The sequence below is a fragment of the Periplaneta americana genome, chromosome 11, assembly GCF_040183065.1.
Source record: "Periplaneta americana isolate PAMFEO1 chromosome 11, P.americana_PAMFEO1_priV1, whole genome shotgun sequence".
NCBI classification, from domain to species: domain Eukaryota; kingdom Metazoa; phylum Arthropoda; class Insecta; order Blattodea; family Blattidae; genus Periplaneta; species Periplaneta americana.
In genome coordinates, this window is record NC_091127.1 from 73,447,811 (window position 1) to 73,462,345 (window position 14,535).

Below are 14,535 nucleotides of genomic sequence, written 5' to 3' on the forward strand. Positions count from 1 at the left end.
TCTTTACGGAATGCTGAACTCTTCCATGTCCTGCCAGGATCTGTGTTATGAGCACTTCATTATTACGTTGGTCTGTTCTTATACTGTATATTCTAAAAACTTCAATATGAATGCATGATGAGATATAATATTTTTTTGGAATTTCGAGTGCCATCCTTCAACATTATTTATAGTTCTTTTGAGTCCATTTATTACAAGATTAAATACATTCCACACTTCTTAGACTTGAATGTTATCCAAATTCTCATTGGTGACACAAGTAGCATTGCAAGCGTCTCTGAGTGAACATCTCCAGTAGATTCTATTGCTGGTTCTACTTCTCAGTCTTAAGTGATAGTCGAAATTATTATGAACTGTAATTTTTTTTATCTTTAGGTGAATTAATAGTATACATATGTATTCATTTTTCTAAAAAATTTCTGAAACTGACACGATACCGTATTACTAAGGAAACGCATGTTCATTATCGTAACAATATCAACTTTTTTAGTAAGTTTTGTTAAAATTATTTGAGATTTATACACACATTTTATTTATAAATTACACATTAGACGTAAATTTTATTTAGACATTTACATATTAGACGTAAATTTTATTTAGACATTTTTCTTTTAGATCTGAGTTATTATTGGACATTTTTTTATTAGACTTTATGTTTTATTAGACCTATTGTCCTTAGACATAATGACCTGAAAGCGTAGCAACATTAATAATAGCAATTTCAGCATTAGCAGTAGTAGTGACAGTAACAGTAGTTGTAACAGTTGTAGTGGTATTAATAATATCAGTAGTATCAGCTTTGTTTTTTTTTTTTAATTATCGCGCTAATAGTAGTAATTTGTAGCTAGAAGATTAATAGTAATAATAATGATAATAATAACAATAATAAAAATAATAACAATAACAACAATAATAATAATACTTGTAGTCCTAATAGCTTTATTAGCAGTAGTAGTCAATAACATCTGTAATTGTTTGTTTTATCAGTTTTAGTAGCAGTATGTTTTTTTATTTAACTGTTGCAGTAATTTTGCTCATTATATTAATAACAATATCGCAAGCAGCACACATAGGTCTAGTAGTTGTAATGTTTCATTAACAATAATAGCAGTAAAAATAGTTGTAGAAGTAGGCCTAATTGTTAAGGCTGTAGTATCACGAGTAGAAGTAGCAGTAAGGGTTTTCTTGCTGTAACTATAGTATTAGTAATAGGTATTTTTGTTATAACTGTTGCAGTACAAGTAACAGTATAAGTTATGTTAGTAGTAGCAATAGTATATTTGTAACTGTTAAAAGTACATCGTACGTAGTATTACTATTGATAGTAATAGTTGTTTTAGTAATAGTATAAATAGTAATAAAATAGTAACAGCAAAAATATTAGTTGTAATAGCAACCTAGTACTAATTGTTGCGTTGCTGATTGTAATGATCTACTATTGTCACAGGAATCCAAATAGGCAAAGGAATGCTATTATGAATGAACGTGTCATCTGTAAATGAACAAAAATATGTTTAATGCTTTGTCAAGATGCATTAGAGAATCAGGCTACTCGCATACACGTGACATTGGCTTTACTCACCGGAAACGTTTCAAGCGCATACCACGACTGAATACTAACACAATTTGCAAAGAATTTCTCCGACAGTATACACTTGTAAGGAATTAACTGAAGATTCATTAATGGAAGATACTGTATTTAAGACTGGCGTAAATTACTCAACAAATAAGGTATAGTGTTAACATTTCATTGTGGTGACGGTGGTTGTAGTAGTAGCAGCAGCAGTCACGGTCGCGTATTCCACTGCTAATAGATCAGAATCCTTCGAGGACTCCACAGCCAAGAAGAATTATTTCAGTATCGCTTCAGTAACAATTAACTCGAAAAGAATAGAACGCACGTCAACTGGTTACATATGGTGTCTTATGCCCGGAGTAGTGAAAGTAATTGAACATCAACATGTAAACCTACCTGAAGCGCAGTAGACTAGGCCTACCCATGGCTTCTTGACCTCAGTACTAGAAGGACGTAATGTGGGCAGCATTATGATTCACGCACGTTTCATCAACAGGAAAGACAAGTTACTAAATCTGCCTGGATCATAGTGTTAGGGTCTATATACGAGGGGGAGTTAAAAAATAACCTTAATAACTGTTTTATTAATTGAATATGTACAATAAGACTACAAACACTTCATCACTTTTAACATAGTATAACAGGAACACTTGCATTGAACGTAGTTGGGACTATTTATAAAAGTGATAAAATGTTTGTAGTCTTATTGTACATATTCAATTAATAAAACAGTTATTAAGGTTACTTTTTGACTCTCCCTCGTAGTATCTATTAGAGATGAACAAAACTATATAACTGTCGCTTTCGCTCGCTGTGTTCATTGCATTTGTCTTTCGAGTCTCGTCTCGTAACTCTCATGCGCTTCGAGTCTTGCCCATCATTCTCGAAAAAGCATTTGGTCGACGTGGAAAGATTTCGTAATTTTGAATAGCATATATCACTGAAATAAATAACATTAGAGATGTTTAAACGAGATAAAAATACAAAACAAAACAGTATCTTAGTTATCAAAATGTTCTGGTTTTATTATCAGATATTATTGTTACACATAGAAAAAAAACAATTCTCAAATAACTTTGCATTTCTAAGAAAAATAAAACATAACGTTAAATAAAGCGTTAATATATATATATATATATATATATATATATATATATATATATATTGTTTGAGATTGTACAATTGATCTCAAACACACGAAAAAACATTCCTGTCCTTTTAATAAGGATCTAGTAATTAAATAAAGATTGGGAAACGGATTATTATACACTGAAAGATAGAGATGATGTTTCTAATAGGCTACTTGATTGTTTGTACAGTCATATATAACAGTTCCCAAACATGTAGGACGTATGGGTGAATCCAGAAATGCATATAGAGTGTTAGTTGGGAGGCCGGAGGGAATAAGACCTTTGGGGAGGCCGAGACGAAGATGAGAGTATAATATTAAAATGGATTTGAGGGAGGTGGGATATGATGGTAGGGACTGGATTAATCTTGCTCAGTATAGGGACCGATGGCGGGCTTATGTGAGTACGGCAATGAACCTCCGGGTTCCTTAAAATTCATAAGTAAATAAGTAAATAACAGTTGCGAAAACGGATAAACGTTCCGTCTGATACAAAAAACTGTGACGATTCAAGGCTACTTGACGTTCGAGAGTTTATCAATCCCGATGTCTTGAAACACTCACAAGCAGTCTTTACATCAACGACGCGACGCGACTTAGGCAACATTGTCGTGCGGGTTTTCGGCTTTTCGGGCGCTATTAGTCTTGCTTTCTCGATCGTTGTTCAACTCTAGTATCTATTAATGAAAAGTGATGAAATGTTTGAAAGTTCCGTAACTTTGTTGAAAATTAACTTTATAGAATAACAATAATACATTTTTTTCCATAAAAGAATAGGATTTTCGCAATGTTTTTTAAATCCATTCCAGAAAATAATGGCATTGTTTCTAGAAACTCAAATGCGAATTGTTCTCATTCAGTGATGTTACTATGAGTAGGCCTATAATAGAGATTGTTCCAGAACACAGAAGATTGAGAACTCTCAACGGCTTGAGATACAGACCCTGCGGTTTGTCTCATTGTGGAAGTTTGTAGGAAATTTTTAAGATACCGGTACCGGTACCGGTTCCGTAGCATATAAGGAGGTTGTGGTAGACGAACGTTCGCAGAAAACTATATGAATGTTGCGATTATTTTACAAGAAGTGCAGGAAATTAGACAAAAATTATTATTATTATTATTATTGTTATTATTATTATTATTATTATTATTATTATTATTATTATTATTATTATTATTATTATTATTATTATTATTATTATTAGGTAATCTTTTACTTTAGCTGACGGTGTGTTTTCTCGATAAAATTCATTTACTTTTTAGTGGTTTATTTTACGACGCTTTATTAACAGCTATGTTTATCTAGCGTCCTCTAAATGATATGAAGGTGATAATTCCAGCGAAATGAGTCCAGAGTCGAAAATTACCCAACATTAGCTTTTATTGAGTTGAGGGAAAACCCCAGAAAAAAACTTCAACCAGCTAACTAGTCCCAACCATGAATTCTTATTTATTTATTTTTGTATCTTATTGGGTTATTTTACGACGCTGCATCAACATCTCAGGTTATTTAGCGTCTGAATGAAATGAAGGTGATAATACCGGTGAAATGAGTCCGGGATCCAGCACCGAAAGTTACCCAGCATTTGCTCGTATTTGGTTGAGGGAAAACCCCGGAAAAAACCTCAATCAGGTACTTGCCCCAACCGGGATTCGAACCCGGGCCTCCTGGTTTCGCGGCCAGACGCGCTGACCGCTACTCCACAGGTGTGGACCCCAGGATTTGAATCCGGGCTTGCTTGTTACACGGTCAGACATGCTAACCGTTACTCCATAGCGATGGACACAATATGTATTCAGAACTCCTTGATTTGACATGGGGAATAAGTAGAAATTACTAAAATTGGGCGGAAAACAATAGTTTTTACTTTATCTACAGAGCCTTCAACTTAAGACGCAACCCTGATCACGGCAGGTGGGCGGGCGATAGGCGGTCTCAATAGCGGGAAAACCCAGCGGTTTTGTGCGGCGGGCGAGCGGATATGCCCGGAAATATGGTATGTTAAAACATAAAGTGTATATGAACATCCTCATATATTACAGGCCGTGCAGGAATTGGATCGCGTATTTCAGCATCTTCTTCGCAGGTGTGAGCATTGTATTGAAGCTGGCGGAGATCATTTTGAACATCTTATGTCTTAAGGTAAGGAAATAAACACCATTCAGTGATTTTATAGAAGACAAACTAACACTAAATACGAATAGAAAGAATGCATGCCGGGTTCCTTAGCAGTTCAATTACAGCACAACGCCGCTGGATGTTACCGCTTGAGAGTACTGCCAGCCTGCCGGTGCCTGGGTTGCGCCTTAAGTTGAAGGCGCTGTAGTTAGTGTTTACGACTTTAAGGTATGTAGGCCTGTTCTTGGGCAGGCGACTTATGTAGGTGCGTTTTTGATGTTCCTTGCATAGACAGTGCTATGATGTGATGTAGTAATGGGTCGGTCGGTTGGTCATTCTGTCTTATGCTATCATACAGGCAGGAAACAGCACCAGAAAAAATTAATGGGCGGCAGTAGGCCACTTGAATATTGTAAGGCCCAGATACAAGGCACTGCGCATGCTCAGAAACCTAGGACACAGATATATTAACTATCGCTAACGGGGTTATTGAAATTCGCTCTGTTTCGAGTGTTGTCGCAACCCGTTCTGAAATACATTTGACTGCGTGTCATGCGGAGGAGAGTCGGTTCGTGCCTCATCCCAATGCTTTTTTTTTTCTGAATAACGATAAAATGGAGTTTTACAAAGTCTTGGGACCGATGTTTCGGCTTGTTTAAGGGGGTTCGGAATCTCTTATATTCACAATGTTAAATTTCACCAAGTTCATGTCCCATTTTCTTAGAAATCTTCATATGTAGAAAGATGAAACTTTTACCACATATTACTGGAAGCCTGTTGATGATTTAGACATAAGTACTACGTTTAGTTATTATAAAAACTTTACAAATTAAAAATGTTTATTTTGAAACTGAATTTTGGAAAGAAAAAAGGAGATAATTACATTTTTTTTATTTTTAAACTATCCAACATAGAAACATTTTCCTGTGTTACAAGTGAGAAATATTTATGGAGAACATGTGGTAATAGTTTGAGATTTTGTATCTTAGGTAGAAGCTGAGATGAAGGGTCGTATGTTAAAAAAAAACGTAATTCTTGGGAAAGTTCAAAATTGACAAGAAACAACAATTGACAGACGCAACATAAATAAAAAAGATAAAAAAAAGATTTTCCATTTTCCAAAAAAAAAAATAGGTGTCATATACATTATTTTAATCCCTGAAGTCTGTAGAATAGGCCTACAATGAGACAAAATAAAATTTCAAAATTTCGTCATTTTTGAGGTTCCGAACACCCTTAAGCAAAATGTGTAATAATTACTGTCCAACTCCTACAAGTTAAGTTATTACTATGCTCGGTAATAGCTCCCTCCGCGTAATTTGCGCCCCTAAACCCGAAAATAAATATATCTGAAAGTGGTAAAGAGATGCAGCTGAACTTTATTTTATCCGTAACCCTTGTAACATTACTTCAAGGTCAAGCCTTAAGAGCTTGGCAGTAATTATTCCCTCCTCTTTTTGTTAAACATACTGAAACATCAGTCCCAAGATCGTAAATCTCCGTTTTAACGTTATTCACCAAAATTAAACAAAAAAACACTCTGGGATGAGGCTCGAACCCACTCCCTTCCGCATGACAGGTATCTGAGCTACTGAGACGAGACGGAAGGCCACGATTATGAGCGGGGTGTCAAATCTCCTTACGAACGTTATCGTGTGAATCAAGCTATGAAAGGATCACCAAGAGTTGGCCCATTACTTTTTTATTGGTAGGGCCTACTGTACATTAGCTTTAGTATCTGGAAATATTATTGCACTTTGTTTTACCCTCCGCCGGCCTATATTTCCGTAAATTTTTCGAATTAAAAGTTAGGTTAAGTTAAATGAGGGATTGAGGAATATGACAAGATTACAGTGGATTAGATGAGGGAATAATTGAAGGGTTCAGAGCCATAGTGGGCCAAGCACCATTGATTAAAAACGGAGAAAGCAAGGTTTAAAGTTAACTGAATATAATAGTTTAATGAAGATTGACATGTCATACTTTATATTACTTGCTATATGCTTTTATTAAATTATGGTAATCTGTTAATTTTAGCTCTTGTTTTCTTCGTTTTTAATATAAGTTATAGCGCTTGACCCACTATGGCTCTGAACCCTTCAATTGACATGAAGCTGAGGAATGTTACAAAGTTAGAGTGGGGATAACTAAGTGGCATGAGACTGAGGAATATGACAAGGTTAGAGTGGATTAGATGGAGAATAATTAAGTGACATGAGGCCGAGGACTGTGACAAGGTTAGGATTATTTATTATTACATTCTGCTCGATTTTAGTAGTTTGTAAGTATTCTTCCAAAATCAAATTAAGATGTTCTAAATAAATTTTGTCTAGAAAACACGCCCTCATCTGAAGTAATTACTTAATAATAATAATAATAATAATAATAATAATAATAATAATAATAATAATAATAATAATAATAACAGTAATAATAATAATAATAATAATAATAATAATAATAATAGTAATAATAACAATAATAATAGACCTAATAGTAATAATAATAATAATAATAAAAATAATAGGCCCCTAATAATAATAAATTTATTTATTTATTTATTTATACTGGCAGGGTTAAGCCCATAGGGCCTTCTCTTACAGTCTACCAGATCACAAAGTATAAAAGCAGTGAAAATTTAACAAAAAGGTAAAGAACAAAATAATAACATAGGCCCTATTACAAAAAAATAATATTAATAGCATAATAAAATCGACACTAAACAACATGAAAATAATACCATACTTAGTAGAAAAAATAAAGTAAAATACATTGGAATATAATAAAAGCAACTCATTTAGTACAAATAGTTGATAAGGAAAACGTAAGGAAGAATGTAACAAAATGGAATGTAATAAAATAATAATAAAAAAGAATAAAAGAAATACGCTAAATTAAATAAAATTCATAATAAAAGGGGTATGATAACAAATTCATCTGGTAATAAAGAGAACAAAAAAGGGGAAAGGAAGGAAAATAAATATATATTTTTTTACAAAACTATTGCAGAGAAAAGGGCTTATAATTGAAAGGAATCTGAATTGAAAAAGTGCAATTTTAATTTATTTTTTAATCTATACAATGTCCGACAGTCTCTGGCATGTTGTGGTAGAGAGTTCCAGAGATGAGCTGCGGATACAGTGAAAGATGAAGAGTAGAAGGATGTTCTGTGTTTAGGAATGGAGAGTGTGATATGTTGTTGTGAGCGAGTATCTATTTCGTGATATGAGGACAAATGTTGAAAACGAGAAGCTAAGTAGCTAGGCTTAGAGTTCTGAAGAATATTGAAGAGTAAAGTGAGAGAGTGAATAGTTCTTCGCTCTTTGAGATAGGCCCAGGACAGCATGTTTAGTGAAGGTGAGATACGGTCAGATCTACGGAAGTTGCAAATAAATCGAACACATGCAAGCTGTAGTCTTTGTCAGTCTCATGTTAAGGTCTTATTATATTTATATAAACTTAGGCCTACATTCTAACAAAATCAGAGGACTTTCAGATCTTTCGTGACTTTTGAATAACCTTATAGGGGCATTTCTTAAGTGCACAATACCGAAGTATGGTAATTGCGTAGAAGTTGCTAGCTATACTGAAGTACTTTCACATCTCGTATGCATTACTGTTATGGCGAAGTTATATCGGGGGTAGCCCCCACTCGCTTAAAGTCCCCTGCTGTATTGTACAATATATGCAATAGATATCGTCTTTACAGTAGAGGAAGCATCAACAAATAAATATATAAAGACAGTCTGATCCGTTTGGGTATGTATAATATTAATTTATTACTACAAAGCTATTATGATACTACGAAAAATATTTTGCTGATTACATTATGAATAAAAGATGGGAGTTTCCATATATGACAATCGACAATGCATAATCTGAAAGGACAAATGAAAATCGTAGATGATTAAAATGGCTACTACAAAACAACAGCGGGCACAATGTCTTCTTTAGTAGGCCTATGCTAAATTTGAGAGTGTTAAAAGAATTCAAAAGGAAAGTCGACGTAAGTATGGTGTGCGTAATGTACCTAAATACGATTCCATAATGTTGTGTTATCGAACATTTGTAGAAACAGGTTCTGTGATAAGAAAAAGAACATGCAAGAGGTCGCAGGCGAAACCCAGTACGAGAAGCAGCTATCTCTTGGCTTGGTCCCCAAATTCCCCAGATGTAACCCCTCCTGACTTCTTCTTGTAGGGTTTTGTTAAATACATTATCTATTCACAGAAACCCTGGAACAATGATGATCTGAGAGTAAAAATTGCTCAAGCTTTTCAACAAATCACCCCTCTTATGTTACAACGGACATGGGCTGAATTGCATCACCTTTATGAGTTGTGCAGGGTGCGCAATGGGGATCATGTTGAGCTCTGAGGAATCTATCTTTCAGTATTGTATGCACAAAGTTTCAGCACATAAAGCTCAGTAGTAAATGTTTTAGGGTGTTTTTATTTTATCCATACCCAAACGGATCACCCTGTAATATTATGACATGTTAGTATTCATCTTATATCTAATTGACTGTCTTCATTCGTACTGTTCAGTTGACAATGTGATGTTGTGAAGTAAAAAACAGTAATAACCTACACTAATATCGTTCGAAAAATTGAAATTGAAATCATTTCCGTATTACAGGAATCGATCGATAAATTTTTATCGACAGTTGAAATTAGTTGAAATACTTTATCGAAGGTATGTTTGGTACAGAATTTTAAGGTCGAATTTTTCAACTATCTTGTGGTCTAATGGTTACGATGAGAGACTACTAAACAGAAGGTTTCTGGATCGATTCCTGGTGATTCTAATATGGTAAATATAATGTATATACATGTATCTTGATATAAAAGTGCAATGAAGATGATAGAGAGTATTTGAAAGTGAGAGGGGATACGGAGAGAAAAAAAGGAAAGGGTAGATAAAAGACAAGAATTTTTATTCCCAACCCCTGTACTTCCACAATCCCATAAGACACTTGCGTTAATGCACATCTGTGAAAATCTGGGGTCTCCGATATTGTGTACTTGTTTGGAAAATTCTACAGCAAGCATTTACAACCCACAGGTATAACCCTCATCCAAACACAATTCTAAACTGTATTAACTTTCAAAGATGTTTTTACTGCATAAGTGGACTAATGAGCATAGAGAGTCATTAAGTAGAAAGAACTTAATTCTGTAATTAATAATAAATCAATCAGAGTGAAACATTTCCCTAAAGCATGTGATCTAGTTATTTCTGGTGTTTTCTGTTACTTTTTACTTGCGTAATAAACTTCAAGAAGAAAGAGTTTAAATAAAGTTCTTATAAACCATCATCTTGTAGTCCACACCTGTGGAGTAACGGTCAGCGCGTCTGGCCGTGAAATCAGGTGGCCCGGGTTCGAATCCCGGTCGGGGCAAGTTACCTGGTTGAGGTTTTTTCCGGGGTTTTCCCTCAACCCAATGCGAGCAATTGCTGGGTAACTTTCAGTGTTGGACCCCGGACTCATTTCACCGACATTATCACCTTCATTTCATTCAGAAGCTGAATACCTAGACGTTGATACAGCGTCGTAAAATGACCCAATAAAATAAATAAAAAAGTAAACCATCTTGTAATATTTTAAAAGGCTCTTTATTTCGATTATAACTACTTCCATTTCATTCCTTTCATAGATTACTAAATATAAACAAATTTCGTGCATCAATTTACGAGAAATCGCTGTACTGTGAATACAAACACAGATGACTTTTCCGTCAACAATGATGCTAATGTATTTGCATAAAAATCTCGGAAATCTATTTTTTTTACATCAACACAATATATTTAATAGGCTATTCTCCTTATACACTGTTTAACGAGGAACTAGAAAAAATCGTAAAACTTTGTTTACACTCATCATGCTATACGTTAAAGTGTACAATCCGAAGCAATCCTTAGGCCTGTTTTGTGTTAAAGACGAGTATTTCCTCTGGACCAAAAGTACAGTAGCCTATAAAGTAAAACGCCAAGGCGGTTCGCCGGCCGTCAAAATTATTTGTACTAAAAGCGAATTTTATAAAAAAAAATTCAGTTTTTACCGTGGACCAAAATAATAAATATCAGGTATTTTTCCTCGCTATAATTATTAATTGTTTTAGAGCAAAACTGACTTCTGTTAATTCATTTTCTCAGTTACGATGAATCATCTAAGTGTAACCGAAAAATTACTAAAAAATATCTTAACCATTAGGCCTACTTCTTAGACGTCACGAGATATATATTCATTTTTCTGACATAATTTTAGAGTCCTCTTAATTCGGCCCTATAGGCCCTATTGCATTATATCCTCATGTAATTGTAAAGAGAGCCACCGGCGTAGCTCGGTAGGTTAAGGCCTGCCAATCCGGAGTTGCGCTCGGGCGCGGGTTCGATTCCCGCTTGGGCTGACTACCTGGTTGGGTTTTTCCGAGGTTTTCCCCAATTGTAAGGCAAATGTCAGGTAATCTATGGCGAATCCTCGCCCTCATCTCGCTATCACAAATTCCATCAACGCTAAATAACCTCGTAGTTGATATAGCGTCGTTAAATAGCCAAGTAAAAAAAATTGTAACTATAGAAATGTATAAAACATAGTTTCGGTGTGAAACATTTGCGACATTAATGACAAATACAGATTATAATTAACAAAACAGTTACGTAAATATGTATGAGCATGCAATTGAAGTTATTACTCTAAATTGACCACCGTTAAAATGACACGGTCTCACTTACCTGTTATGCATAGCTGAAGAAATAACACTCCAATGACCAAAAGAGGCTTATTGGTCCCCATTCTTCAGGATAAAATATAACGAATGTCTTCCCTTGACGTTACTTCCCTATCCCTGCATCGATGTCACCGTCACTAGCACTCCGTAACACAGCACACGCACACACACACTGCCATCACACTAATTACTCCATATGGCGTCTTCAGCAGAAACAGAACAACACCTCTTCAACATATACCACAATTAGAAAACAGATCTGAAATGTTTTCTGTCAAAACTTCCACAGACACTCCTTCACTTCACCATATTGACAAGACTACTCGAGCCATATGTTCCTATCCTTCTGGTATGGCCTTCCTACCTCATTTCTGGTTTGTGAACAAGGAGAAAGTCTTGATATATCTGAGATTGGTTCGCTTCAAACGTCTTGGCCAATTGAATGGTAGCTTACTTGCCTCGCGACTAATAGGAACACGTCTTTAAGCATGCAGACCTCCATTTCCTTTCTCACTCTAACCTGCATTCCTCAAGTCATTGAGACAACGTCAAAGAGGTTTGTAAGGAAAAGCTCCTAGTCGCCAAATGTTGTCATGTTCAGTCGGTAAGAAAGCTTCCTTTAATCACATATTTTTGTAGATACTGGAAATTAGGTTTTCTCCTGTCTATTTGGCCAATATATAACACGAAAAATGTATTGCAAAATGTAGGATCTAACTTTGTTCGAATGAACAACCATCATGCCACCGGCCGGTCTGAATTTACGCTCGGGCGCGGGTTCGATCCCCGCTTGGGCTGATTACCTTGTTCGGTTTTTCCGAGGGTTTTCCCAACCGTAAGGTGAATGCCAGTTAATCTATGGCGAATCCTCGCTCTCATCTCGCCAAATACCATCTCGCTATCACCAATCTCATCGACGCTAAATAACCTAGTAGTTGATACAGCGTCGTTAAATAATCAACTAAAAACCCATCATCATCATCATCATCATCATAATCATCATGAGTTGATAAAAGTGAAATGTATATTGTCGACTTACTTCTAACACCCCGTAAGTCCAGTATTTCCCGAATGTCGAAATATGTGTATATTTTCAAAATGCGTCTGCTAATAACACATCGTAAACTGCTGAGCCATTTATACCCGAACCCACGGTTTCTGAAGTCGAAATTGCGATAGAAAATCTGAAAAAAGTATATGTTCTCAAGGTATCGATGAAATTCCAGGAGAATTAATATAAGAGGTTGGAAGCACATCATCTAGCGAAATTGATGAGCTTGTACTTTCTATTTGGGAAAAGAAAATTGTGCCAGAACAATGGAAGGAGTCTATAATTGTACCTGTCTTTAAGAAGGGGGATAAGACTAACAAGTAACTTTAGAGCAATATCACTTTTGTTGACATCGTACAAAATTTTGTCGAATATCCTTTTGAGAAGATTAAATTCATATGTAGATAAAATTATTGGGGATTATCAATGTGGTTTTAGGCGTAATAAATTAGATCGATTATTGATCAGATTTTTTGTATTCGACAGATATTGGAAAAAAATAAAAGAGTACAAGGGCACAGTAAATCAGTTATTCATAGATTTCAAAGAGGCATATGACTTGGTTAAGAGAGAAGTTTTATATAATATTCTTATTGAATTGGATATTCCCAAGAAACTAGTTCGGTTAATTAAAATGTGTCTTACTGAAACGTATAGGCCAGTTTCTTTCTGATGCTTTTCACTATGCGCTAAATAAAGCAAGGACATGCACTATCACCTTTATTTTTAACTTTGCTCTAGAATATGTCATTAGGAAAGTCCAGGATAACAGAGAGGGTTTGGAATTGAACCAGTTACATTACCTACTTGTTTATGCGGATGATTTGAATATGTTAGGGCAGTTATGGGGACTATCAGCAAAGTAGGGAGGGAACGTGTCCTACTCACTCCACATTTGTTTGATTGGCAGGCGAGGGGTAACGCAGTTGTTTTGCTAAGTCAAGCGCAGTGGTGGATTCTGCACACCTTGCGCGTCGGTAATTTCTCCGCTGTTATTTCTTGTTTCCAAATCTTTACAATCTTTTGTTTATATGAAGTACATGTGTCATACAATAATATTACAGCCACCTACTGTGATTAGGCAAATTATATTGAAGTTCTGGTCCACATCCCTTATAAATATAGCTAGTTGTGCTGTATCTTTTGTATCTGTGCACTCATCTAGGGCGAAAGAATAGAAAAGTAGGTGCTCCAGTTTTGTTTCTAACTCTCTTCTATGTCATTTGCCACTTCTGTAATCCTGTCGGTGATCTCCCGACGAAACAGAGCAACTGAGTTTATAGCTGTCATTGAATTTGAAGAAACCTCCTCGGCAGCAGTCACCAAGCAATCTTTAACGAATTCCCCGTCTGAAAAACAGCGGTTTCTTTTAGCTACAAGCCAGGATATTCGATAACTTGCGCGTAATATTCTCCAGTCGAGAGGTTTCATTCTGGGGTGCATTTGACTTCTATTTCAATTCATTAAGTCTGCATTCCCTCTCTGCAACCCTAAGACAAATAGATTTAAAAATATATTGCAGAACTGATGACATCGCAACAAGTAGGCCTAATAAGCACTCAAAGTTTTAAATAAGTTAGTTCAGTTCCAGATTTAATAAAATTATATGTAACTAAATCCCGAAAATGCCATAAATATATCTTGTTCTATATCTTTTCACAAATCTTACGATCAGGGGCGAATGCTAGTCACGAAAGTTAGGCCGGGTGCACACAGAGACGCGGCGCGGCGCGACGCGACATTTTGTCTCGTGGTACTTGTCTCCCATTGATTTCTTATGATGCGGTGCACACAGAATCAGACGCGGCGCGACGGTCGCGAGCAGACACAAGGCGACACGAAGAGACAACATCGAATGATTGCTAGAAGTTCGTCGCGAGGAGACTGTCTGATAGCGGCAGTGTACTGCGCATGCGTTAGTAATGGCTA

General features: G+C 35.6%; 1 protein-coding gene across 2 annotated transcripts in view; it reads right to left on the reverse strand.

Annotated features, from left to right (window-relative positions):
- The window catches only part of Cad96Ca (tyrosine kinase receptor Cad96Ca), a 327,323-nt gene extending 315,558 nt beyond the window's left edge, over nt 1-11,765 (reverse strand). For both annotated transcript variants that reach the window (XM_069839607.1, XM_069839606.1), the window contains exon 1: nt 11,560-11,765. In XM_069839607.1, the coding sequence (XP_069695708.1) occupies nt 11,560-11,620 (61 nt within the window). In that variant the 5' untranslated portion in view covers nt 11,621-11,765. The remainder of the gene's footprint in view (nt 1-11,559) is intronic.
- Between the last annotated feature and the right edge of the window lie 2,770 nt (nt 11,766-14,535).